The sequence below is a fragment of the Chlamydomonas reinhardtii genome, chromosome 1 (genome assembly GCF_000002595.2).
Source record: "Chlamydomonas reinhardtii strain CC-503 cw92 mt+ chromosome 1, whole genome shotgun sequence".
Classification (NCBI taxonomy): domain Eukaryota; kingdom Viridiplantae; phylum Chlorophyta; class Chlorophyceae; order Chlamydomonadales; family Chlamydomonadaceae; genus Chlamydomonas; species Chlamydomonas reinhardtii.
Genome location: NC_057004.1, coordinates 5461699 through 5486945, shown reverse-complemented (window position 1 = coordinate 5486945; position 25247 = coordinate 5461699). Strand labels below are relative to the sequence as shown.

General features: G+C 64.8%; 5 protein-coding genes across 5 annotated transcripts; 2 read left to right on the top strand and 3 right to left on the bottom strand.

Moving 5' to 3' along the window:
* The first annotated feature begins 43 nt into the window (after positions 1–43).
* CHLRE_01g038650v5 (uncharacterized protein) lies at positions 44–2680 on the top strand. Its single transcript, XM_001690071.2, has 7 exons — positions 44–303; positions 430–507; positions 691–787; positions 940–1117; positions 1358–1490; positions 1636–1833; positions 1985–2680. Exons 1-7 carry the CDS (start codon positions 179–181, stop codon positions 1989–1991), a joined length of 816 nt encoding a protein of 271 aa, XP_001690123.2. The 5' UTR covers positions 44–178; the 3' UTR covers positions 1992–2680.
* Positions 2681–3110: 430 nt separating this feature from the next.
* On the bottom strand, positions 3111–7155 carry CHLRE_01g038600v5 (uncharacterized protein). Its single transcript, XM_001689611.2, has 10 exons — positions 6980–7155; positions 6592–6664; positions 6349–6445; positions 6067–6138; positions 5747–5930; positions 5412–5555; positions 4966–5163; positions 4650–4760; positions 4257–4436; positions 3111–4080 (listed from the first exon to the last, which is right to left on the bottom strand). The coding sequence occupies exons 1-10, from the start codon at positions 7127–7129 to the stop codon at positions 4033–4035; spliced, it is 1257 nt and encodes a 418-aa protein (XP_001689663.1). The 5' UTR covers positions 7130–7155; the 3' UTR covers positions 3111–4032.
* Positions 7156–7290: 135 nt separating this feature from the next.
* On the bottom strand, positions 7291–15340 carry CHLRE_01g038550v5 (uncharacterized protein). Its single transcript, XM_043058761.1, has 12 exons — positions 15285–15340; positions 14985–15192; positions 14413–14699; positions 13924–14068; positions 12439–12554; positions 11990–12168; positions 11583–11727; positions 10668–10934; positions 10350–10436; positions 9998–10073; positions 9566–9650; positions 7291–9275 (listed from the first exon to the last, which is right to left on the bottom strand). The coding sequence occupies exons 2-12, from the start codon at positions 15055–15057 to the stop codon at positions 9074–9076; spliced, it is 1662 nt and encodes a 553-aa protein (XP_042928675.1). The 5' UTR covers positions 15058–15192; positions 15285–15340; the 3' UTR covers positions 7291–9073.
* Positions 15341–15440: 100 nt separating this feature from the next.
* Positions 15441–19956, top strand: CHLRE_01g038500v5 (uncharacterized protein). Its single transcript, XM_043058760.1, has 7 exons — positions 15441–16464; positions 16873–17022; positions 17211–17472; positions 17624–17948; positions 18359–18489; positions 18683–18910; positions 19108–19956. The coding sequence occupies exons 1-7, from the start codon at positions 15576–15578 to the stop codon at positions 19376–19378; spliced, it is 2256 nt and encodes a 751-aa protein (XP_042928674.1). The 5' UTR covers positions 15441–15575; the 3' UTR covers positions 19379–19956.
* Positions 19957–19999: 43 nt separating this feature from the next.
* Positions 20000–25220, bottom strand: CHLRE_01g038450v5 (uncharacterized protein). The gene is made up of 8 exons (XM_043058759.1): positions 24922–25220; positions 24570–24704; positions 23770–24081; positions 23201–23269; positions 22258–22809; positions 21797–22012; positions 21018–21628; positions 20000–20798 (listed from the first exon to the last, which is right to left on the bottom strand). Exons 1-8 carry the CDS (start codon positions 25096–25098, stop codon positions 20657–20659), a joined length of 2214 nt encoding a protein of 737 aa, XP_042928673.1. The 5' UTR covers positions 25099–25220; the 3' UTR covers positions 20000–20656.
* Between the last annotated feature and the right edge of the window lie 27 nt (positions 25221–25247).

The following is a 25247-nucleotide window of genomic DNA, read 5'->3' as shown; positions in this document are numbered from 1 at the left end:
TTCTCTGCCTGCTTATTACGACAGTAGCCTGCTCTTTGCATAACTGTCTGGTGGCATCAGAAACGCGTATAGCGTTTGCTGAATACAGCGGACTGCAGCTCTATTGCTGTTTCGGGCCGGGCCAGCCCAGCCTTGACGTAACTTAGGGGCCTTGGCATAAGCTCAAACAGACACCATCATGGGTAGGAGCAGGTCACGGAGCCGCTCCTACTCGCCGAGGGGACGCTCCTTTGCACAAAAACCCCGTCGTGAAAGGGACCCCAGCACCAGCCTGCTGTTCCGCAACCTATCCAAAACCACAACGTGAGCGAGTTGCGAGCTTGGAAGGGGCGCCGCCTTATGTCGGAGTGGCCGCCCATGCTGACGCACATACACACACCGGCACTCACGTACCCCCTGTTGCCCTCGGTCCTTTACTCTAATCCACAGTACGGAGGACCTGCGGCACTATGCGGAGCGCTATGGCCCCATCCGCGATATCTATCTCCCCAAGGACTTCCAAACCGGGTGGGTGGGGCGCCAGCGGGCACCTTGCAGTGGGCGCTCTGATCTTCCTCGGGCATCGGGATGCGGTGCAGATTGCATGCACCCTGTCCACATAGCCTGGGGCATCTCAACACATTTGCACCAAGATGAGTTGCTTAGCCACACTCTGCGTCGCCTTGGCATCTGCATACCAATCCGTCGTAGGGAGCCGCGTGGCCTGGGCTTTGTGGAATTCAGCGACCCTAAGGACGCGGAGGAGGCGCGCCACTGCATGGACGGCTCCACAGTCGCCGGCCGCGTGGTGAGCGCACTGCCGTGCACTTTGCACCCCAGCACATGAAGGTTAATCCTCCTGAGGCCACAGGACTAACAGCCATTATCAGCTCGGTGATAGTTTGCATGATGTGCTGCCCTCACTCCGTCCGTGGCTTGACTTGCCGCCTGATTTCGCAGATCTCAGTGACGTTCGCGCAGCACGGGCGCAAGCGGCCCGAGGATTATCGCAACGGCGGCGGCGGCGGGGGCCACCGCGGCGGTGGCGGCGGCGGCGGCTACAGCCGTGGCGGCGACCGCTACAGCGACCGGGACCGGGACAGGGACCGGCACTCGGACCGGTACCGCGACGACCGTGGTGAGAGGGGTAGATGCACGAGGGCGGAGGGGTGGTGGTTGCTGGTCCAGAGGGCAGAGAGGCGCACATAGGGTACCGTATGCCGAATGCTTAGTTCGGTCTGTGTGTTTGGCGCCCACACACAACTGCCCACAGCCTCTTATGTCGCACCCAGTCCCGCGTCTCAACACATACAAGTGAGGGGCCTCAAAACAGGGGATAGTTGATTGACACCAGTGCGGCATGCCACTGTCCTTGCAGGGCGCGACCGCGACCGGGGAAGCGACCGCGATCGGTACCGGGATGATCGGGATCGGGACCGGGACGCACGCCGCAGCCGCAGCCCCCGCCGCGCCCGCAGCCGCTCACCGCGCCGCAGCCCTCGCCGGGACAGGTGCGCTTGTGTGCGCATGGATGCCCGTGGTGCGCTCGAACATCTGTCTAATGGCTTGAGGAGCCGCTTTCCAGTGTTTGAGAGGCAAGCACCAAACATCTGAGCCGACTGGCTTTCGACATGACCCTCATGCGTCTGTGTGCAGGTCGGTGAGCCGCAGCCGCTCGCCGCGCGCGGACCGGGACCGCCAGCCGCCGCGGGAGGACGACCGGGGCCGGGACCGCGAGGCGGGCGCTGGTCACGCCCGTGCGGACCTGTCGCCGGACGCTGGGCGTCGTGACCGCAGCCGCGACCGCGGCCGCTCCGCAGAGGGCCGGACGCCTTCCCCTGGGCGCTCCCCCCGGTGAGCTTCTCTGCCGGCTGGTGAACGGGTGTGCCCAGGCATGCGGCTTGACAGCTGATGAGCACCGACGAGGGACAGGGCAGCGTGTGGCTGGCGCCGTTAGTCTATTGGTGAGGCCCTTGACATGTACATAATGTATCCTGCATTGCAGGGACTAAGCAGCGGGCCACAGCCTGCGGGCGGTAATAACATGCACCACTTCTGCGTGCGGATTGCCAGCACCACTACTTTCTCCAGCTAGTGCGGGGCACGTGGACGGCTCACCGAGCAGCGCTGCTGTTGCCAGCGGCGGGCGGCAGTGTTGATGGGTTGTGCGCGTGTTGCTTGCATTTGCAAAAATTGGATGCTGGCTTGGGTTGCTGTGAAAGTTTAAGTTTTTGTTGTGAGCATTGCCCTAGCCACCAAGCCGCACCTTGCAGCCTGGATTCAGCTTTGCGCTGCCGCCCCTGCGTCGTCGTCGGGACACAGGGTGGTGCCGATGACGGTGATGGTGATGGTGAGCTGTCCGGAGGAGATGGAGCTTCCCTGCTTCCCTACCTGCCCCTGCTGCATGCTGGTGCTGATGACCCGACTGGATGACGACGGCACGATGACGAAGAGCTGCTTTGCGCTGCAACGATGATTTAGGACCTCCACACTGCTTTGAACGACGCACTCGGAAGTTGGAACCCTGGCGGGTGGCTAGACTCAACCTTTCCTGGCTATGCTGCGTGCCCCGGTGAGGCCCTCACATAGGTAAGCCTTCGCACACACACCCAAGAGCCCTGCACGTATGGCCGCGGGCGTTGCTACCTCATGTTTGTAACGCCGACAAGGCGAGCTGTGGCTGTAACACCAATCACCCATTCATTCAGTGTCGAGGAGTCTTGCTGGCATGTCGGTATGGCAAGCAAGGCGCGGCCTTCGCCGCGAGTTGCCAGGGGGCTGTTTGGCGCAGGGGGCCGGTATGGCGCAGACCAAAGCAACAGCGCAGCAGTCTTGGCAGGAGTCAGGGCGGAAACACAGCACAGACGGTCACCGCCAAATACTGTATTGACGCGCCAGCTGACAAGCTTGCAAGGGACGCCGCGTTGTGATCGATTGGCCGGCAAGAGTCCCGATGCACACAAGCTAGTGCCGCCTGCATAACCCAGCTTCTGCAGCCTGATTTACGTCCCTCGAAGGAACGTTTGGTGCGACTACCGGGTGCGGGTTGCGGTGTAGCTATGCCGCTGTGTCGCGGCAGGATGACCGTTACTTCACGGCTGAGTTTGCTCGACATGGGTCTGCATGGTGTTTAGTTCTCTTCCTTACACGCAGCTGGCAGGTGCATTGATGTGTCGACCATGCACAGCCCTGCGGGCCAGGCCTGTCGCCGTGCCAGAGTCTAACTTGGAATGCGTGTCAGTTCATTGCGTCACCACTACGCTTCACAGCTGCTGGCAGCCTCACGTCACGCTCGCCCCTAGCACACGCGCATGCACCCAAAAATTGCAGCCGGGACCCATGAAGGACAGAACCACAGCAAGCGCTTGCCACCCTCCCTCTCGCGCACTCGTCACTCTCGGTCCGCACACACTTCTTCACCACTCAAACGCTATCAACATACGCTCACGCCGCCATACATGGGCAATCAAATTCAGAATTTTGATACATGTGCAAGATGACACCCTTCGAGGGGCACCTCACGCAACGAAGCCTTGGGACGATCCGGCACACGCAACGCCAAACGGAAAACGGTTACCGCACGTCAAGAACCCCCCAGTACTTCAGACGATTCTTCTCGAGCTGCGGAACATGTATCCCCCAATTGCTTTGCCTGCCCCGTGTAGCTCGTTGCATTCAGTAGACATTTCCCACGCTGGCAGCAGCGCCTGACCACGTGGCACGTCCCCTGGGCGGCGGCAACAGACCACCCCGAGGCAGCACGCGTGGAGGGGAGCCCTCCGGGTCGCATCCATGGACGCTAGGCGCCCAACGCGGCGGAGCCGCACTGGGCGGGCGAGCGTGATCAACGATTGTCCCAAAAACTGTGCACAGCAGTCCGATACTACAAACTCACAGACTCACAACGGCGATGCGGGACGCGCGGTGCGCAGCGTCCACAGGCCTGAGCACATTCGCGCGCCCACATCCACCACCACAAACAGATGGACTACCATAACGCGGCAGGTCCACCGCTGCCCGCTAGCTCCGGACGAGGTATCGCCAGGGGGCGGTTTAGGCCTTGCCGGCAACCGCCTTGCCCACCGAGGGGAAGTTGGGGTCCTGCGATCACAAGCATGAACTGATGGTCAGTCACTTCGCCCACAGAAATCTCAAGCCGAATCACTGCAACCTTCTTTCACGCCATGCGCTGCCCTCCTCGCACACAAAGCCATTTGGGCGTGCAAGATCCACACCCCATCCATCCCAATCCAACAGCTCGTCCGCCCGTGCCGCACCTTCTGGTAGTAGACGATGTCGCCACTGTCGGCCACGTAGTGGTCGTTGGTGAACGAGCGGATCAGGGGCTCCACCAGGTGGGTGGGCAGGGGGCCGGGGCTCTTCATGGGCTCGCGGTAGTAGGGGCCCATCACCGGCTTGACGGCCTCGGTAGCCTCCTCAAGGTTGTAGTGGGGAATCTGTGCAGGAGGGAGCGCCCGGCGCGTCTGATTACGTTCCAAACAGAGGTACGGGGCGAACAGCGCGTCCGGCGCGCCAGCTAGCGTTCGAAACTGAACTACGGGCTGGGCCTAGGAGGATTTGCAAAGTGGCGGCGATCTCAGTAGCTGCTTGAGATCCGTGGCCCGGCCGTGCATTTCCCAACCCGACCCAGATTCAGCCCTCGTCCGGACCTGGGGGAACAGGTGGTGCACGACGTGGGTGCCGATGTCGTGGTGGATCTTGTTGAAGATGCCGTAGTCACGGTCGATGGTGGTCAGGCCACCGCGCAGGTAGCTCCACTCCTACGTGTGCACAAAGAGAGCGGGCCGAATGTCAGGATCAGCCGTCCCAGATCACCTTCATTCCTGCCGCTTTTGTCGCACAAACATCCGCCGCTCTGTTTACGCTGGCGCGGCGCGCCTGCTTGTACACACTGCGGCCCCGACCCAGATCAGCCCACGCCCCGCTGGGGAACCCGCTAACACCCTGGCAGCCGCGAACACCCACCTCGCCGCGGTACCAGGGCATCTTCTCGTTCTGGTCGTGCGAGCCGTGATGGTGCAGGTAGGTCACAATGTCCAGCCACACCACGTTGATCCAGTAGGGGATCAGGTACAGGTTGAACATGGCCAGGGGGCCCAGCTTGATGGTGCAGGCGGCCAGCACCGCCACCATGCCCAGCATGTAGGCGTTGGTGGTCAGCACCTGTCGGCACAGATGAAGGCACGGGGAGGTCAGGACACAGGACACACCATCCCTAGCATGAGTCGCAAACGTACGCGGACCTGCGCGCATTTACCGGCGCAAAGCCGTTGCGTTGGCGCAGGAGCAGACTACTGGTGACCCAGGTCCACGGCCGCATAGTCTCCGGTAGCGCCATGTCTTCATTCTCGGGCTTCCCAGCGAGTTTCTTCCAGAAAGTCCTTTTCTCGCTATGCCTTGCCTATACGCACCTGGTTGCGCTCAGCGGCGGTGAACAGGTCGCACTCGGGGTCGTAGTGCGAGCCCTCCTTGCCGGGGCTGCGCTTCCACAGGTAGAAGGGGAAGGCGAACAGCGCCCAGGGCATCGACAGGCGGCCGACGCGGGCCATGGGCTCCTGCAGTTCAAGAAAGCAGAGGGCATAAGAGATAAAGTATGTTTCTGGTGCGTTACCGTCGGGACCAGCAGCAGAGTTAACCAGTAGCACCGAGGCCGGTGGAACGATGCTACCGCCTGACGCCTAATGGCAGTCAAGCATTTTGCTCCAATGTCAATCCTGCTGCGCTTCAGACATGGCTCGAGACCCACCAGGTGGTCGTACAGCTTCTTGGTCACGGGGTGCCACGACTCGTCGTTCTCAACGTGGCCGTGGTTGGCGTGGTGAGTGCGGTGGCTGATGCGCCAGCCGTGGTAGGGCACCAGGATGGACGAGTGGGTCAGGTGGCCGATGAAGTCGTTCAGGGCCTTGTTGTTTGAGAAAGACTGGTGGCCGCTGTGTGGGCAAAAGGCAAGTGAAGGGGCGTTAATGATTTGCTGGAGTCTGCACTACATGGTGTCGACGGGAAAGGCCAACTCAGCCGGTACAGTGAGGACAGACATGAAGCCACATTATGTGCAGGACCACTCACCAGTCGTGGCCGACCACAAACAGAGCCCAGAACATGGTACCCTGAGCAACCCAGTACAGGGGCCACATCCACCTGCAAAGGAGGGGCACGATGTCATTACGAGGTGTGGGAGTGCCATAGCGCGCTGCAACGCTGGTACACCTAGCCGTACCGAGGGCCGTGCCGAGGGCCCTATCGATTACATTCGAGCTCATGCTACACAAGCAAGTAGTCATAAAAGGAAGGAAAGCAGGGGTAAGCAGCATTCGCTGTGCCCAGCACAGTCGTGGCGGGTGGGCTCACCACTGGTTCACGGTGAACGCCACGGCAGCCAGGCCGAACACGATGCCGACGTCCAGCGCCAGGTGAGCCATCGAGCGGAAGGTGTTCTTCTCCCAGCCTGTGAGCCGTGGCGATGGCAAAGAAGAGCGAGTGAGCGAGCGACGTGAGCGTTAAGTTAGATGGCGTTGACAGACAGTTTGGCCTTGCACGCAACCACGCCCACGCGTTAAGCCCGCGTTAGGTGCAATTTTGCACACTGCTTACAGTGAGCAGGGATGGCGTTGCGCAGGTCTTGCAGAGTGAACGGAGGAGGCGCGGACAGGTCGTAGGTGCCATCCTACGCGCAACACAACAGGAACAGCGATCTCGTCAGATTCAGCAGAGCAATACTAGTCTCAACATGCATTCGCGACTGTGGAACATGCAGAAGGTGCTGAAAAGCCGCCATAAGGGTTTGCAAGATATGCGTGGCCTGGCGCGTTTCTAGGAAGGCGTTTGCGATGTGCTGTAGTCGTTGGGGCGTGCGCATTCATGCATGATACATCAGTAATTGCGTTAGGGCCGCGCCTTTGGGCTACTCGGGCCACAGGTCGCTGAGTGCGACTACTACCCTGATGATGGGCATGCGCCCGCACAACGGCCGTGCGCTTACCGCGTTGCGCTTGAAGCGGTCCTGCTGGGGCGCCTCAGGGATAGCAGCGACGTTGGCGACCTTCACCACGGAGCGCCGGAGGACAGGCGCCGCGCGAGCGCGGGTGCTGAGGGTGGGAGCCCGCAGGCTGGAGCGAGACAGGCACTGCATCTTTCTGTTTGTAACTAAGTATCTGGTGAGGCCCGCTGACCTACCCAGTCGGTGTCCTGGGAGACCAATTATCAACACCAAGCAGGCTGCAATGGGCAGTACCGTGGCCCCATTCTCTCATGCACATGCAATTTCTGTGGGCGCGGAACGATCTCCGAAAGCTTTCGTGCTGCTTACATAAGCGCACAGCGGACCAGCTGGGCTTGCTGCGGCGCGGCAATCAACAAACAAATCTCTGAGCAGAAGGACCCGAAGGCGCGGGGTTTGATGAGCGCATTTGTAAGGTCAACATGACAAGTGTGCTTAGCGAGCATTAACGGGGTCTTCGGGCCACGAGCTCAGGAGATCAGCTGGCATCCAGTGAAACTCTGAGTGAAACTCGTTCGCTGCATTTCCACGTCCCGTCGTCAGCCAGTTCGAAAGGCATTGCCCTGTGGCCTTGCATTCAAACTTGACAGTATCTAAGTGGACGGCTGATACAGACCCGGGCCAAAGCCTCCCCCTCGACCCTCGTGAGCCCTGGCCCCTGGCCCGCCCTGCCCCTCCCGCTCGCCCCCTCCCCCTCGACTCCCTGCGCGAACACGATCCATCTATAAGACCGTGTGCAAGGTCTCAAAATGCAGCCTCATGCCGTAAAACTACGTGTACGGGGCGTACCAGGCGCAGCTAAAGAGTTGCCCGTCCCTCAGCGTGCTCAGGCATGAACGGTTCGGCACTTTGGCCCCGAAAAAAGAACTGCAAGGGCACGGAGGATCAACAGTTATGTTGCAGTGGCGCGAAAGTTGGCCAGGCCCTTTGCGCCAGCTGGCATGCGGCAGGCCCGCCACAGCTGATCTCTCTGGTGCTTTGGCGCGCAATACGTTCTGGGGTTGTACAGGGCAGGGTGACTGTACCGTAAGGGGAGCTCATACTGCACGCCCTCGAACGCACTTGCAGAAAGCCCATGCCCCGCGTCATGATAGCAGAACCGTGGCCGTTTGCAGCATCCCTCGACATCGTCCCTGGCAACCACGTACAGCAACAGGCTCGAAGCTGCCCCACCGCGCCAACGCCAGAACGCGCATGCGGAACGCCCGTGCGATGAAGCGTGCAAGACGCCATCCGCAACAAGTAGAAGTGCCTGAGCGACGCACAAACGGTAAATTTGACGACACGATGTAAAATCAGTGGACGTGCCCAGGAGTACTTGGGCTCAACGTCCTGCATGCGCCAGAGACCGGTGCCCGTAATCTCTCCAGAGCCGTGTGATTGCCCACCAAACTCCATGCTGCCACCGCGAGTGAATGAAATACCAGCGGGCATTATCCCCGCACTCTTCTCCCGGGTCCCCATTTCGTCATATGTATGTGTTGTTGTGCAAAGAGTTGCATGTGATACCCTCATGGTTCTTCTTCTCGGACGTGGCACACATGAGAGAACGACAGTGCATGAACCTAAACTTGTCAACCGCAAGTCCATCAATGTAGTCACCCGTTGACGCTCACAGTCACACATGACTCACGGACGCGACAATGGCCAACCACGACGGCCAACCCCGCAACATATGTTTACGTCCTGCCCAGACCTAGTCCTTCTGCGGTGTCGTCGTGTTCCATCAAGTGGACAGCCTCGGCAACGGACCCGCACGCCAACGCCTACACCCGCTTACAACCCCCTGTTGCGATGTTTAGTTCCTCACGCGCAGCAACAATACCAGGACCACCGGGCAACCGCATTGCCACCACAGCGAACCCATGCGAGCTCCCACGGCCCCCTCGCATGCCAAGCCCCACGCCCCAAACCATGACCGCTATCATGTACACCCTCACAGGATCACGCACCGTGGCATCAGATCCCGCGGCCAGGGAACCCCTGACCGCCCGCGAGCCCGCAAGTGCGCAACAGCAGCTTCCAACGCCTCAGTTAGCCCGAACCCCAAGCCCATAGCCAGCTAACCCGCATCCCTCATGCCGCGCGCGGCGTAAGGCCGCCGGTCTGCGGCGGCTGCGCCGCCAGCGCATCCTGCGCCACGCGGCCCAGAGCCTCGCCGTACTGCGCCGCCGCCGCCGCCATGGCGATGGGGTACTGCACGTTGAGCAGGTGCATGGTGGCGGCGCGCCAGTCCCACTTGGCCACCTCCTGGCGGGCGCGGATGCCCACGCGCGACCTGCGTCACAAGCAGTCGTGTAAACAGGCGTATCAACAAAATGCTGACAGGTGCTTCTTCAGGGCGTTGGCTGCTACCCACGGATGCCAACGGTGCCCACAGAGAAGCTTGGCAAGCACAGCACGCGGCATGAGTACGGCAGCTGGGCCACACGTTGCGACCAAGCCATACGGTGCGGCTGAAAGCGCGGTGCGGCGCGACAGCCTGCCGAGCAGCCCGCAAGGCAGCCCGGGCACCGCAGCGGCCACCGCACACTGGAGAACCCGGCCCCGCACCGCGCCGGTGCCCACCTGAGCTGCGCATCCGCCGCCAGCTGCTGGATGAGCTCGGCCGCCTTGTCCACATCGCCCGGCTCGTACAGGAAGCCAGTCACGCCTGCAGAGTGGCATGAATGCGAGGGAGTGGTTGTGCCGATCCGCATCCACAACGCAGCGCAGCCACCACCACCGCTCGTGCCACTGGGGGCCTGTGCACTCGCCGTCACCATGCCGTTTAGACAACTCCCGCGCGCGTCGGCCGGGGGAAGCTGGTTGGCTGCCTCACAGCTGGTTGGTAGCGGGGCGCCCCTGGCCCCTCAAGAGGAACCTCTCCCTTGCACCTGGACTCAAGCCCTCCTTGCGCCGGCCCTTTTCCGCACCGCAGACCCGGCACACCCCACCGCAAACGTCACAACCTGCCCCACTCGCTCGCCCCCTCGCTCGCGCGCAGTGCTGCTAGCTCACCGCTGTCCCCGGGCGTGATGATGTCGGGGATGCCGCCCGCGCGCACCGCCACCACCGGCAGCTCGCTGGCCATGGCCTGGGCAGCGGCAGGAGGAGGTGGAGGAAACGCGATTGCAGTTGTTGATACACTATTTACTGGGCAGCCACACATGACTGCAGCCTAAGAACCGGCCATCCACAATGCTTACCATGCCTGGATCGACATATTGCTCCGGCCATTTCCGCTTACCCCCCCCCTCCCCGCCCCCCACCCCCCCCTGCCCTGCTAGCGCTGCCCTGCTGCCGCAGCTGCTGCCCCTGCCTTCCCTGCCTTCCCTGCCTTCCCTGCACCTCCGCCTGCCCGCGGGCTCACCTCCAGTACTACGAAGCCCAGCGTCTCGCTCTCACTGGGCATCACGAAAATGTCCGAGGAGGCGTAGGCGGCCGACAGGTCCTCGCCCTGCAGGTGAGGGGGCGAGGCAGGGCCACGCCGTGTTGAGCAGGCGAACAGGGCGTGGGACTTAACCGCACCACACCCACCGCAGCCCCTTGCTTCCCGACCGCTCTCAAGCCCAACGCTGTCCGCTGGGTCTGGCTTCGCCCCGTCACCGTTCGCCCCAGCGCCCCCCCACCCCCCCCACACACACGCTTCTCCCCGTTCCAGCCCCTCGCACTGGAGCGGTGCACTCACGTGCAGCATGCCCAGGAACTGCGTGGGCGTGCCCTTGAACGCCGCCTGCAGCTCCTGCCGCGCCGGGCCGTCGCCCACGAACGCCAGCCCCACGCCCGGGTTGCGCTGCAGCACCTCGCGCAGGAAGAACAGGTTCTTCTCAAACCCCAGCCGCCCCACGTACACCAGCGTGGGCCGGTCCGGCTGGCCGCCTGTGAGCCGCTCGCGCATGGCTGCGGAGCGGAAGCGCGGGTGGAAGACCTCGCTGTCGACACCCTTCTTCCACACCTGAGGAAGCGGAGGCGAGAGGGGAGGGAGAGTTGTGTGCCCGAGCCCAATAGGGAGGGGAGGGAGGGGATTGGCGGGACGCGGGGGGAGGCAGTGGGTTGGCGTGGGTACCAGCCCGAGACCCGCCACGCCGCTCCTGGGTCGCGCGTCAGCGGTGCTGTGTGGGCTGACGAGTGTGCTGGCAACCCCCTCGACGCCAGCCTCCGCCCGACGCCTTGCCCCTGCGGCACATCGCTGCCGTCCCAACCTCCTGACAACCGCACGGCCAGCGGCGTGCAGCCAGCCGCATCGATCCACCCATCCCGCCGCTCGCGCAACCCCTTGGTACCGCCCAATCCAAGGGGTTCAGGCGCGTACGCCCGCCCCCGCTTTTCTCTGCCCCCCGCCTCCCTCCTGGCCACCCTAGCCCCTCGTCTGCCCCTGCTTAGCCCACCCCGCCGCCTCCTACCTCCCACTGCGATCTGGCCCCCAACTATCCCCCCCCCCAGCATAGGCAACGTTCTCCTCCTCGCTCATCTGCATTGGGTTCGGCTTAGTCTGGGCTGGTATCTACCCCCCCCCCCCGCGCTGTCAGCCCCCCCCCCCAACCAACCCCCCCCCGCTACCCCGCACCCCGTGGCCGCACCCCGCCCCTTTCCTCCTGCTCACCTGCACCTGCTTGGCGCTGTTGACGGCCCTGTTGGTGACCAGCTCGTCCACCATGGCCGGGCTGACCGTCAGCGTCAGGTGCGCCGTGGCGTGCAGCATGCGCAGGAAGCCCCACATGGCCGGGACCAGGTAGCTGATGCCGTACCTGCGGGGGGCCAGGATGTGGCGTGAGCAAATGCCCGGCCCGCTTTGCCCTCGCAACACCACCCCACCCTCCGCGCTCAGGCATGCGTCCTCGTGTCTCTGGTTCCGATGGCGACCCCCCGCGCTCCCTTGCATTGGCTTCGGTTAGTTTGGGCTGGTAGCTACAACCCTGCCCCCCACCCACCGTCCCAGCGCGACTGTTTCCTCACGATCTCAGTTCAGAGTTAACCCCCGTCCCATGCCGCCACCTCTTTCCCTCTCACTTGGGTAGGTAGGAGGGCACGTGCGTGTGGTAGGACAGCACGATGGGCTTCTTGAGCAGCCAGGCATACAGCTTGGCGGCGAACACCATGACGCCGGGCGAGGAGCAGTGGATGAGGTCGGGCTGGAAGTCGCGCACCTCGCGCCAGATGCGAGGAGACAGAGCAAACGTCAGCGGCACCTGGCGGGCGGCGCGGGGCGGGGCGGGGAGGGGTGGAGCATGTTACGTGTTGACTGGGGGTGGCCTCGTGGTCCGCCTCAGCCGCCCATGGCCGCCATGATGCCAACGCTCCTCCGCCCCCTCCTCCGTTCACACCTCTCCTTCCCGTCCTCCTCCGCGTCCACCTCCGCCTCCTCCCCCCTTCTCCTCCTTCTCCACCGCCCCTCCGCCGCACTTGCAGGTCCTCCCCACCCCCCTTCTCCTCCCCCCCCTCCGCCCCCGCCCCCGCACCTGCAGGTACCAGGGGCAGCCGAAGCTGAGCGCCGACACCACGCGGGCGCCCGCGAACGTCTCGGGCTGCTCGCGGAAGCTGGAGGCGTCCACACCCGGTAGCGTGTAGCCCTTGCCTGCACGGGGGGGGGGCAGGTGCGGGGCAGGGAAGGGGTTAGCAGGGGCAGCGGCAGGACAAACAGCTTGCCCCTCAGCCGCGGCGTGCACGAGTCACCGCAGTCAAACATACGCCCACCCTGCAGGTGAGCCTGTCCCCACCCAAGCTCCTCTCTCCTGCTCCCTCCCATCGTTCCCTTGACGACGGAGGGCCCATGGGCGGCTGACTTCCTCCCCTCCCTCACGCTTTTGGATCAACATGTCTTGTCCTGCTCCTTGCGTCTCTAGTTTCTTACGTTCCCCCACACATCACATACAGACACGGTCGCGCCGCATCGCATACACAGTCCTGCGGGTTTGTTCCCTTGTGCTCTCTGACACACACACACACACACACACACTTCTGGTCGCGGCTGATGCAGTTCGCGCAGCTCGGCGTGCCCCAAAAGGGCTGGGATGGTGTTGACGCCACTCACCCCATCCTGGCGGTGGTGAACGGTGAAATGCTGTGCGCGATGCCGCAAGCTATGGAGCTGGAGGCTTGAAAGGGATCAGCCCTTAGGAGAAGCGCGTGAGCACTAACATGAGCCACTGAAGCAGTGGCATACGAGAGGGTCAGCGGGGGAGCTTAGTGGGCAGGCGAAGGGTTTTTTGTTTTACGCCCGTGGGAGCAGGGCCAGGTTTTGCGGGGTTTTAATGCCTGAGAGGGTGTATTGGGTGCTGCAACACCCCGGGTCTTACGGCCTGGACCGGCCTAGTGGCCAGACGCGTTTGTGGCTGCCCTTAGGCATTGTCTGCCCTTGCGTCGAGAGCTGGTTAGGTTGCGGTTGAGGTCGTGCAGGCTGCCGGGTCGTAGGACTCAGCCCCGCAGCCACTGTGGTCGTGCTTTCGCGTGCTGTCGCGTGCTGCGTGTTTTGTTATGTTTGCTGTTTTTTGTCTTCTGCCCGCCTGGTTTTTAAGAGGTAGCTCGCCCGCTGGGTCTGAGGTTGTTACACCGGTAGTAATTCCGCAAGGATTACTGGCGCGGTGAAGGGTCGGAGTGCGTTGCCCTGTGGACTCCAGAGCTGGTTGCGCTCTGCCGGGGAAACGCCAGGTCACGGCAGCCCTCGATTGAGAGCCCTGTCGTTGGTTATACCAGATACACGATTCACGTGATCTGGCAGAATAACCGTGGAAACCGTAGTCACACACACACACACACACACACACACACACACACACACACACACACACACACACACGCACACACACACGCACGCACACACACACGCACGCACGCACACACACACACACACACACACACACGCACACACACACTGGGCGGGCTTTCGTTTCGTTTTATAACACACGCACACACACATGCCGTGCGGCAGTCACACGGACACGCACCCGTGGTGACCACCAGTACTTGGCAGCCCGCCTCCACCAGGTACCGGATCATGGTGGTGAAGCGGTTCTTGTAGCCAGACACGTAGGTGAAGGGGGAGGGCTCTACAAAGATGCAAACGCGCTTGGGAGCGGCTGCGGCGCGCGCCTGGTGGGCCGGGAGGGAGCGGGGCGCAGTGTGCGGCGGGGAAAGGGGTTGGGCTGAAGGGTGGGTGGTACGGCGGCAGTGCTGGGGGCGTGGTGGGCCGGTCGTGCGTGCCGTAGACTGGCAGCACCCTGGCCATTGCTTCTCATTCATCGTCTGGGGTGCTCCGGGAGGTGCCGCTCCCCCGCCATCAAGTTGCGTGACCTTAACCGTGCATGTGTTGCCCAAGGCAAGCAACCATACACATGCAGCCATACTCATCAGCCACGCAACACCCTCGAACCCGTCTTCCTGCTGCTAGCCATCCCAACCCACACAGCCACACAGCTACACAGCAATGCACACACCTGCGGCGCGAACTGGCTCGAGGTGGTGGGCTGCTGCGCGGCGTCCCACGTGCTGGCGGCGGCGTCCGCCACGCTGGAGGAGGGGGAGGCGCCGTCACGCGGTTCGTATGCGGGCGTGGCGGGCTGCGTGCTGTGCGTGCGCAGCTGGCGCGTCAGCCGCCGGCCGGCGAGGCGAGAGCAGGGCGCCGGGCGCGAGCCCAGCAGCGAGGCGGGCAGCGGCAGCGAAGGGCCGGCGCAGCGGGGCTGCGCGGCAGCTACTGACCGCGTCGCCGGGGCTACCATTCGGCCTGTGGTGGTGACAGTGCGTGTCGCGAAGGGGGCATTGTGTGTGAGGATTGGTGGCATGGCAAGGGTGGAGCAGTCTGAGCGCTCCGGAGAGGCGCTCGGGGTGTGCAGGCCCCAGGCTAGGGTGTTGCGTCCGCCCCAGCTCCTTTCGTCTTCAGCACCGGTTCGTCTTGCTCGTTGGCTGTCACACGCTTCTACAATCCTAGCAACTGGTGTTGAAGTCCCTTCACAGCGCAGCGCCTTAGGGGCGATATCCGTTCTGACCCTGGCGCGGACACATCGGCTACCTGCGATCAATGCCCTCGAGGACCCGCCGGTCGACGCGCCATTGGACAGCGAAGAGTTGAGGTGTGTGTTCATTGTCGCTCTTGGCCCTCTAAAAGTAGCGCATCGACGCGCTGATACTGATATTCCGGTATCACAGCTTGCGTCGGGCTTCGCCGGCGCCGCGCGTGGCCTTCAATGTACGCAGCTCAATTGCGCACGTAGACCAGCCTGCAATAAGTCCAGGAGAACGAGGAGCCGTCCGAAGCGGTTTATGCTTGCCTTGGCGGGAGGCTTGCAGAGCATGCTGCAAGTGAGCTCACCTTTGGTCACGCACAAAATCACATATGGCTCACTTGTTCTCTGGCGCAAACCCTAGTGGAAGCGGCGAAAGAGACGCGATGGTCCGATGCACGTTGCAGGCCATGAGGCCCGCCCAACAAAGCGGTTGTTGACTCCCTTTGATTGCAGGTCTTGCTATATGCTCAACTTAAAATATTATTACCGCATCAGGGGTACAAACCCAGCGTTTCGGTCTGCAAGTCCTCGATTGTTGCCTGTTGAGAACCCAAATCAACGTTGCCACTGCAGTTGGAGGAATTAAAAGTGAAAATATGGTAGTGGCATTACCGGCGACGCGCCTGCCGCGCGGCGTTCGGCCATTTGAGCCTGTCGGAGCCACCGTCACCGCGACCGTGCCCGCAACCGCCAACCGAGCCAGCCGCCATGCAGGCCAGGGCGCAGTTTACCCTCAGGCATCTGCGCCATCAGCGGCCTCCACCTTGGGCTTACTTTGCTCAGCCCCGGAACTGGCGCCAGGGCCGGGCCCCAATAGCCTGTACACGGCCGTGCAGACCTGCGCGGCACCAGGAGCGGCGTCCAGCAGCCGCTGCCGACACCGCAGCGACCGGCGCAGGGGCGTCCTCGCCGCCGCCACACCCAGCCAAGGCCACACCACCGCGCCCCCGCGCCCCGTGGCCTCGGCAAACGGCAACACCGCCCCCAACGGGCTGCCGCCCTCGCCCGCGCCCGGCAAAAGCTACAGCTACAACTATCCCGCCACCACCACCTCCTCCTCCTCCTCCACCTCCGCTGCCCCCTTCGCACCTTTGGCGGCGTCGCCGCCCGCCACCTCCGACCTCCGCCTGGACCTGTGGCTCAGCCTGCTGCAGGCCTCAGCCTCGCAGATCTCCGCCGCCGCCGCCCAGCTCACCGCCGCCGCCGCCGGCGCCGCCACGCGGCTCCAGCGCCTGTCCTCCCCGCCGCCGCCCGCCTTCCCCGCCGGCCCCTCCGGAGACCAGACGCTGCCTCTGCTCACCGACCCGCTCCGCTTCCTGACCGACGCCACGGCCACCTACGGCCCGGTGGTGGGGCTGCTGCTGGGCGGGGAGCGGGTGGCGCTGGTGACGGGGCGGGCGGAGGCGCGGGCGGTGCTGGTGGAGGCGGCGGGCGAGGTGTATGTGAAGGAGGGCACGGCCTTCTTCCCGGGCAGCAGCCTGGCGGGTGAGTGAGGAAGAGGGAGGGGAGCATGAGAGGGAGGGGAGCGTGAGAGGGAGGGGAGGGGGGAGGCGGGGAGGGAGGAGGGAGGTTGTGTGCCCGAGCCCAGCGAAATACGTCCCAGCGTCAAGGACTTGTCGCCGAGGGCGGGAGGGAGGGAGGTGTGGCGCAGGCAGGCCACAGGGGCCCTCGAGGTGCTGCGCGATTGGTGGGAGGTGCCCAGATGACGCAGAGGTGATGAAGGGGGAGATGGGCACTGCGGGGCGCTGGAGGCTTTGGGGCGGGATGAAGAAGGGAGCGGCTGCTCAGTGCCGCGCGGGTCCTGTCCAGTCTCCAACCCCCCTTGATCGCACGTCTCCCTCAACCCTTGCACCCCCCACCTCCAACCCTCACCCAACCCCCTACTGATACCAGGCAACGGTCTGCTGGTGAGCGACGGCCCGGTGTGGCAGCGGCAGCGGCGGCTGTCCAACCCGGCCTTCCGGCGCGCGGCGGTGGAGGCGTACGGCGGCGCCATGGTGGCGGCCACCGAGGACATGATGCGGCGCGTGTGGGGGCCGGCAGGTGCGGGGTCGTGGGGCGTGTCGTGGCGTGTGCTCTGCTGCTGGAGGGCGGCCCCTGCCTCCCCAGGAGCCGGGAAGCATCGGGTCGAAGCCGCACGTGCGATACAGTCATGAGTCATGGCAACGTTTGGAATCTCACGGCATCTCACGGCATCTCACGGACTTGGGCTCCTGGTGCGTCCCGCGCAGGCGGCACTCGGGACGTGTACGCGGACTTCAACGAGCTCACGCTGCAGGTGACACTGGAGGCGCTGTTCGGATTCGGCAGCGCGGAGCGCAGGCAGCAGCAGCAGCAGCAGGTGGAGGGGCAGGAGGGGGCGGCAGGAGCGGGCGCGGCAGGAGCACAAGCGGCGGGGCCGTCCTTCGCGGCCTCCTCCTCCGCGGCCTCTAGTGAGGACGCGGCTCAGATTGTGGCGGCGGTGGAGAAGGCCTTCACCTTCTTCACACAGCGGTGAGGACCAAGCGAGAAGCCCGGTCGCATGGCGAGGTTGCGCCTAGATGTGTGGTGTATCAAAACACCACCAGGTGTGCCATATCAGGGCCACGGAATGCAATCCTGCCCCTCCGTCTCTCAACCGCCTCCCTTACCCCACTCCTTCCAGCGCCGCCACCGGCTTCGTCATCCCCGAGTGGTTGCCCACATGGGACAACCTGGAGTTCGCAGCCGCCGTACAGCAGCTGGACCGCGTCGTGTACGGCATGATCAACCGCCGCCGCCAGGAGCTGGCGGCGGCCTTCGGGTCAGTGGCGGCGGCAGCGGACGCGGCGGCGGCGGCAGGCGGCAGTGGTGGCGGCGGCGGCGGCGGCTCGGCGGGTGTTCCGTCTGACCTGCTGACGAGCCTGCTGCTGGCTCGTGACGAGGACGGAAGCGGCATGAGCGACCAGGCGTTGCGCGATGAGCTGATGACACTGCTGGTGGCGGGGCAGGTGCGCCGGGCGGCGGCGCGCGGTGGCGGGTGGCGGGAAGCGGGTGCTGGGAGGCAAGGTTTGTGTGATGATATGCTGCAAGGGATAGCGGGGTTACGAAGTACGCGTGGTGGTGGCGTGTGCCGGTGTTGCGTAGAGCGCAGGACGTTGGGCGGTGCACGGCGCCGCCCGCATGCACATCTACTCACACCCACGGGTCCCCACTCCCTCATTCATTGCACTGCACCACCACACCACCCCCCCGCACCACCCCGCCCTCCTCACCACCCCTTGCACTGCCCCCTCCCCTCCCCTCCCCTCCCCCCGCTCTGCCCGCCGTTACCTGAATTTGTATGCATGGAAACCCGCCCCTGCCCCCCGTCCCCCACTGACCTCCCGCCCCCCGCCCCCTGCCCCCACGCCCCCTCCAGGAGACCAGCGCCATCCTGTTGGGCTGGGCCAGTGCGCTGCTGGCGGCGCACCCCGAGGTGCAGGCGGCGGCGGCGGCCGAGGTGGCGGCGGTGTGCGGCGGGCCCGAGGCGGGGACACCCACGCCCGCCAGGTGTGCGGCGGCCGCGGGCGACATCGTACTTGTTGATGTGACAGCAACAATGGTGCTGTTTCCTGTGACGGCTGTGCGACCTGTTTGCTGTGCAGCCAAGTTAACGAGGTCGGCACTTTGCAAGCACAAGGGATGGCTGGTCGGACATGTAACGACCCCACGTGCCCCCCTCTGCCTCACCTGCGGACTGCAGCGTGCGGCACATGCCGTACCTGGAGTCTGTCGTACTGGAGACACTGCGGCTGTACAGCCCCGCCTACATGGTGGGCCGCTGCGCCCGCCGCGACGCGGCACTGGGGCCGTACGTACTGCCGGCCGGTACGACGGTGCTGGTGTCGCCGTACGTCATGCACCGCGACCCGGAGGTGTGGGAGGAGCCCGAGGTGTTCCGGCCGGAGCGCTGGCAGGAGCTGCAGCGCAGGTGCGAGCGGAGCGGAGGCAGGGGCAGGGTGCAGGCACGGCGTGCACGCCACACTCAGCCAAGATGCTGCCGTGACGGTGTTCTCCTCGCACGTTCACAGACGTGCCCCTTGTCCTCCATGTACACCCATCCACCCACCCAGCCACCCAGCCACCCACTACCCCGCTCACCTGCCACCCACCCGCATGCGCCTCCAGGGAGGGCTACTCCGGCTACATGGGCCTCATGAGCAACCTGGGCCCCAACGGCGCCTACCTGCCCTTCGGCGGTGGCCCCCGCAACTGCATCGGCACCGGCTTCGCCATGATGGAGGCACTGCTGGTGCTGGCGGCGCTGCTGCAGCGCTACAGCCTGGCGCTGCCGCCGGCAGCCGGCAGTAGCAGCGGGGGCGCCTTCCCCAAACCCAAGCCGCTGCTGACGCTGCGGCCGGAGGCGGTGGTGTTGCGGATCTCGCCGCGGCGGCAGTAGCAGCAGTACTAGAAGTATTAGTAGCAGCGTTGCTACTAGCTGCTGCTGCTGGTTTATAAACGCGGCTGGCCGTAAGTAGCAGCATTTAGTAGCAGCAGCAGAGTGGCCGAACGAGGAGTGGATACCAGCAGTTCGTAGCAAGTTAGTAGCACAACAGAGTGGCAGCAGATGCAGGTGTCGGTGCGTGGGCACACGCATAGGCACACGCGGAGGCTCCGCAGGCTTTGTAGATAAATAGGCCTGAGGCTGCTGGAGAGGAGGGGGCTTCGGCCGGATAAGGAACCGGGGCGATGATGTTGCAAGTGGAGCGTAGGCGAGAGTCAAGGGCAAGATCGAGAGGAGCGGGTGTGAACCGGGGCTTCCAAGTTGTTGGGTGCCGTATTGGCGGTATTGCATAAATGCAGGTGTGCACGTTTATAATGACCGACGATGCTTATAACGATAACATATGTGGCGCTGGCGGCTGATGCATATGGGGACTGTAAAACAGCCCAGCCAGGTCGTGGGGAGCGGTACGGGACGGTTGCACCATTTGCCTTGTCAAGTTGTCATGGACAAGTCATCCCTTTCAATCTTACACCCACGAGCTGCACATACATGTGAGGTAATGGGAAGGTACGGAGCAATGCATAATTACAGGTCGGACTGGCAAGCAACACGCACAACGTGGAAGGCGTCGCATTGAGTCTGTGTGGTGCTATCGCCTTGGCCGGGCGCCCGGAGCGTGAGGAATGCGCGTCAGCAAAACATCGACACAACCTGCCAGCTACCGTCGGTACAGTAACAGCGCGCGAACAACGCACAAATGCCTTGTCCCTTCTTGCTACGCATTTATGTGGGCACGGGTGGGAACCACACACATCGGGACTACGCTTTCCTGCCCCTTGCCATGTTCCATCACAAACGCACAACGTGGAAGCTCCCAAGTTCGTCTCGACAGTAAATGTCTCGTACTCCCGCAGCCCACGACCTCTCTTAGATGCTCTGCGCCACAGCCCTCTACAACAGCCTCACACGGCGCATGCCAATCTCCTTTCTGCCATCCGCCCCACACAACACCAATCCCTTGCTAGGAATGCATCAGCCAGATCTGTGTCTTGCACTCTTGCCCAATACGGCCGCCCACACGGGCCCCCGGCCCCCTGATGCAGCCCTCCCACGTGCTCTACAACCACTCGTTCCCACCACACTCGTCATCAACCACTGCCGGCTACAATGAATTGAGGCCGTGTGCCCGCTGCATCGAACCGCTGGGCGTGCAACGGTGGCATTCTGCTGCTACTCCTTGAATGGCCCCTGCTGCTCCGCCCCTGCCTGCACGCCTTGCTCCCTTTGCTCCTGCTGCTGCTCCTGCTGCTCCTGCTGCTGGCGCTGCAGCCCGCCTCCCCGCACACCCTCGCTCAGGTGCCTGGCGGCGTTCCTGCACACACCGCACCACATCGCAACACACAACACATCGCAGCACATCACACCGCAGAGTGAAGCCGTATGCTGCAAGCAATCAACAGGTTGAGGCAATACTGAGCTTTGCCGCCGTTGGCAAGACAGGCAAGAAGCCGCAGGCAAGCTGGCAAACAGCAGCTACCCGCCATCCATGCCAGTTCTCTTGCCCAGCCACCCCCAACTCCGGCGCACTCACCCCAGCAGCTGTCCGGTGGTGCGCGCGGTGTTGCGTGCATAACGCGCCGCGTCCTTTACCACTCCGGCTGCCTTGCCAGACACGGCGCCCACCGCCTCCGCTACCACGCCCGCCGCCGCCTCGCCGGCTCTAACAGCCTTGCCGCCCGCCGCCTTCGCCGTCCCTGCCGCCGCCCCCGCCGCCTTGCCCGCCGCCTCCGCCGCCGCCGCCTCCGGGCAGCCCTCCGCCGCCGCGCTCGCCGCCACATCCACGGCCCCCTCCACCCTGTGCTCCGCCGCCGCCAGGCTTGACGCCGCCGCCGCCGTCGCCGCCGCATTGTCCGCGGCGGTGTGGCTGACCTTGACGGCGGCGCCGTACGCCGCCGCCGCCGCGTTGGCGGCCGCGACGGCGGCGGCCATGCGGTAGCTCGCCGCGGCCTGCTGATCCCCAGGCGGCTCCTGCTTCCCAATGCCGGTGCCGGTGCTGCTGGTGCTGCTTGTTTGCGCAGGGCTGGTGGCGGCGGTGCCGCGTGTGGGAGCGGGCGCGGCAGGTGACGGCGGTGGCGGCGGCGGGCTGGCGGCCGGCGGCGGGGTCTGGTGCGGCATGCTGATGGCTGCCTCGGCGGCGCGTACCTACAGATGCGCAGCGAGCAGCAGCGCGGGCACGTTCCTTCGCCCCCAACATCTCGTACACTTTCCCGCACTAGACATTCTCTACCAGCAAACTAAATAGTACCGTAGACCTTGCGTTACAGCTACGGAAACCGGCATCACTACTCCCTGCCCAGGCAGCTCGCTCACCGCGCCCACGGAGCCCATGTGCGCCACCTCCCGGGGGCTGGCGGACAGGTGGCCGCCGTACTTGCCACTGCTACTGCCGCCACTGCCGCTACTGCCGCTACTGCCGCCGCCCGACCGGCCGTCATAGTAGCCACGGCTGGGCGACTGGCCGGGCTGCGAGGCGCTGGCGCCTGTGTTGGCGGCGCCTCCGCTGATGCGCGCCTCCACCTCCCGCACCTGCACCAGGGCGGAAAGGCGCCGGAAGAACGGGCCGGTCACGTGTGCCAGCCGTTGCTAAGCGCCTCAGGCGGATGCACACAGCTACGCATGCTGCTTGCGTGCCGTGTCAATGGGCTCCAAGCATGCCCCCTCCCCCTCCCCCTACACACATACACACAAACATAATATTACACACACGCACACACGCACACACATTCATACGCACACCGCTTTCCTAGGGCCCCTGCCCGCGACGCACCCACCTGGTCCTGCCGGCCCATCTGCCACGCCGGCGCTGCCGTCGTCAGCAGCACGTGGCCCAGCGGCGGCGCCCAGCCCGGCACGTGCGCCGCGTCCATACGCCCCGTGTACGGATCGCCGTACGGGTCCCGCACGTCCGGGCCCTGACCTGCAGCCGCCTCGTCAGCCTCCAGCAGCAGGTTTGCGCCGCCACCGCCTCCTCCCCCTCCTCCCCTGAACCCGGTGTCACCGCCGCCGCCGACGCCACCTCCGGCCTCGCTCCACGGCAGGTCCCGCTGCGATGCACCATCGCCACCGCCGCCGCCGCCGCGGCCTCCACGACCACGGTCGTCGCCTGGCGCCTGCTGCCCGCCCTGCCCCTGCTGCTGCTCTCCTCGCGTCTCCAGGTCTGTCTGCCGCCCCATCTGTAGCTCCAGCTCCAGCTCCAGCTCCTGGGCCTGGGCCTGGGAGGCGGGCAGCCAGCTATCGCGCTCGGCGGCCACGGGGCCCAGCCCGCCATCGCCGTGGTGCGGCCGGTCGGAGCGGGGCGCCGCCGCCGGCGAGAAGTCGGCGTCCTGGGCAGACAGGGAGGGCATGGCAGGTACTTGAGGTAAACCCGGATATTGGGGAAAGAGGCGGGATACAGGAGCTGGCCGCGGGGAGTGAGTCAGGCCCTGACGACGCTGTGCTTGAGGTGGCCGGACAGGACAAGCACGCCGTCCCACTCCCCTGTCTCTTGTGCTCATCAACACACAGCCCCAGGTGCGCACACAAAGCGCCAGGGGTACACACACACACGCACACACGCACACGCACACGCACACGCACACACACACACACACACACACGCATACGCACACGCACACGCACACGCACACGCACACGCACACGCACACGCACACGCACACGCACACGCACACGCACACGCACACGCACACGCACACGCACACGCACACGCACACGCACCGGCTCGGGCCCCAGGCCCCGCGCCTGGTCCACGTTCTCAGGCGCCGCGCCCTCCAGCTGGGTCAGCAGCTGCACGTGTGTATGTGTGTGTGTGTGGGGGGGGGGGGAATGGCTGCGGATGTGGTATCAATGCACACCGAGGTGGTGCCTGCGTGTGTGTGACATATCATACATGGCATGACCCGATACATTGGAGTGCTGCTGCAGCGCGAGTGGCGCGCGCACTCGCCTGTCGTGCCTGCGGCGGCGTCCCGGGCGGGAAGAGGTGGTGCAGCTGCATGCCGCGACCCACATCGCACTCGCCGACGTCCAGGCAGCGCTAGCGGCATGCACACATGCACACATTCGTGTATGTTGGGGGTTTGCGAGGCGGTCAGCTGCACGGCGCGGCGCCAAGGTGACGTGTGATGGGCCGCACACAGATCATACTGAAGAACAGGCCCGGTCACAGGAGCACAAGGAAACGCGTGGTACCGCTGCGTGTGGGTTCGGGCCCAGATAAAGCCTGAGCCCAAGCCCCTGAGGCTGGAGCCCCTACAACCCCAAAGGCCCTGTGGCCCAAGCCGCACCTGGAGGGCCTCCGGCGGTGCGTCTGGCGGCGCTAGCACTGTGGCGCGCACGTCACCGCCGCTGTGGCTGCTGCCGCCAATGCCGCCTCCGCTGCTACTGCCACTGCCAGTGCTACTGCCAGTGGTACTGCCACCGCTTCTGCCACGCTGCGCCCCCTCTTCCCCGCTGCCACCGCCCTCGGCAGCCGGCGGCGGCTCCTGCGGCGGCGGCTCTTGCGGCGGCGGCGGCGGCTCCAGGCCGGGCACGGGCTTGGCTGTCAGCTGCCTTTCCTGGCCCCCGCCGCTTGCGCCGCCGGCATCTCTGTCCGAGCCCTGCAGCTCATGGGGAAGGCACAGGGGACGTTGCGGAACCATACGAGGTGGCGTGGTGGCGGGGCAGCAGGGTAGCGGGGGGCCAGGGTGGCGGGGTGGCGGCGTGGCAGGGTGGCGGGGCCGTGCGGGTGGGGGGGGGGGCTCATGTTTGGTGCGGTACCGTAGTTCAGCAGCCAGAAAGCGGGGGTTGGGGGTGGCAGTGCCATGGAGAGGAAGGGGGGAGTGCGTGGGGGGAGTGCCACGGCACTGCGCCACATACCGCCAGTTGCCCAAGCCTTGCTCACGCGGGGTCCGCGCACCCCTGCCCATGCCCGCCGGACTTGCCAAATACCCGGGCTTCCTCTGTCACCTTGTCCCATGCCTCCCACCGCCCTCTCTCCCACAGTCCCACCCCTCCTGAGTTCCCGGGGACGCGCAACCAACACCCTTGCCACCTTCGCTCGCCTCCCCCCATCCCGGCAGGCGGCAGCGCTCGACTGGCCACGCACCTGCAGCTCTGTGCGACGCCGTCCGGGGCGCGGGTCGTAGGGGCCGTGCGGGTAAAGCGGGATGCGGGGTTCGGGCGGCGGCACTTCCTCAGAGCCCGGCTGCGGCTGCGAGCCGCCAGCGCTGCCGCGCTCACCCTAGGGCGCAGGCAAGGCAGCATCAGACAACAAGTGTGTCAATAATGAGAATTGCGAGAGTGCTGGAGGCCAGAGGACACCGCACCCCAAGGGTCGCTCCGTCACTCGGCGCACAGGGCCGAACTCGTGCGACAACGCTGTGTCGCTTGCTGCGCTGCGTCTCGCCCACCCAGCTCCCGACCCGGCTATGCGCACCCGGAGCCGCGCCGTGACGCACCTGGTCCTCGCCGCGCTGGCCGCCCCCCTGCTGGGAGGCCAGCCTGCTGCCGCCGCGGCGACCAGGCCCCTGGCGACGACTACTACTCGAGCAGCCGGTACTGGTGCTCGTGATGGAACATGGCAAGGGGCAGGAAAGCGTAGTCCCGATGTGTGTGGCTCCCACCCGTGCCCACATGCCGGTACTGGTGCTGCTGCACCACCGCTGCACTGTGCTGTTGAAAGTGCTCGCGGCGCGGTTGGCGCCTGCTGGCCTTGCGACACTGCTGCCGCCGTGTAGCATTGCGTATTGCGTATGTCTCTATCGTGTTGTGCTGTGGCACTGAA

Coding starts and splice junctions, on each gene's coding strand:
- CHLRE_01g038650v5 (XM_001690071.2), top strand. CDS start 179: ATGGGTAGGAGCAGGTCACGGAGCCGCTCCTACTCGCCGAGGGGACGC. Junction 304..429: donor AACCTATCCAAAACCACAAC/GTGAGCGAGTTG, acceptor TCTAATCCACAG/TACGGAGGACCTGCGGCACT. Junction 508..690: donor CCCAAGGACTTCCAAACCGG/GTGGGTGGGGCG, acceptor AATCCGTCGTAG/GGAGCCGCGTGGCCTGGGCT.
- CHLRE_01g038600v5 (XM_001689611.2), bottom strand. CDS start 7,129: ATGCAGTGCCTGTCTCGCTCCAGCCTGCGGGCTCCCACCCTCAGCACC. Junction 6,446..6,591: donor CAACGCCATCCCTGCTCACT/GTAAGCAGTGTG, acceptor CACGGCTCACAG/GCTGGGAGAAGAACACCTTC. Junction 4,081..4,256: donor ACATCGTCTACTACCAGAAG/GTGCGGCACGGG, acceptor TTGTGATCGCAG/GACCCCAACTTCCCCTCGGT.
- CHLRE_01g038550v5 (XM_043058761.1), bottom strand. CDS start 15,057: ATGAACACACACCTCAACTCTTCGCTGTCCAATGGCGCGTCGACCGGC. Junction 11,728..11,989: donor GTGCCCTCCTACCTACCCAA/GTGAGAGGGAAA, acceptor GGCCCCCCGCAG/GTACGGCATCAGCTACCTGG. Junction 9,276..9,565: donor GCGGCGGATGCGCAGCTCAG/GTGGGCACCGGC, acceptor CTTGTGACGCAG/GTCGCGCGTGGGCATCCGCG.
- CHLRE_01g038500v5 (XM_043058760.1), top strand. CDS start 15,576: ATGGTAGTGGCATTACCGGCGACGCGCCTGCCGCGCGGCGTTCGGCCA. Junction 16,465..16,872: donor CCCGGGCAGCAGCCTGGCGG/GTGAGTGAGGAA, acceptor TACTGATACCAG/GCAACGGTCTGCTGGTGAGC. Junction 17,473..17,623: donor TTCACCTTCTTCACACAGCG/GTGAGGACCAAG, acceptor CACTCCTTCCAG/CGCCGCCACCGGCTTCGTCA.
- CHLRE_01g038450v5 (XM_043058759.1), bottom strand. CDS start 25,098: ATGTGGGCACGGGTGGGAGCCACACACATCGGGACTACGCTTTCCTGC. Junction 24,705..24,921: donor GCCAGCGCGGCGAGGACCAG/GTGCGTCACGGC, acceptor CCTGCGCCCTAG/GGTGAGCGCGGCAGCGCTGG. Junction 20,799..21,017: donor ACCACCGGACAGCTGCTGGG/GTGAGTGCGCCG, acceptor CGGTGTGTGCAG/GAACGCCGCCAGGCACCTGA.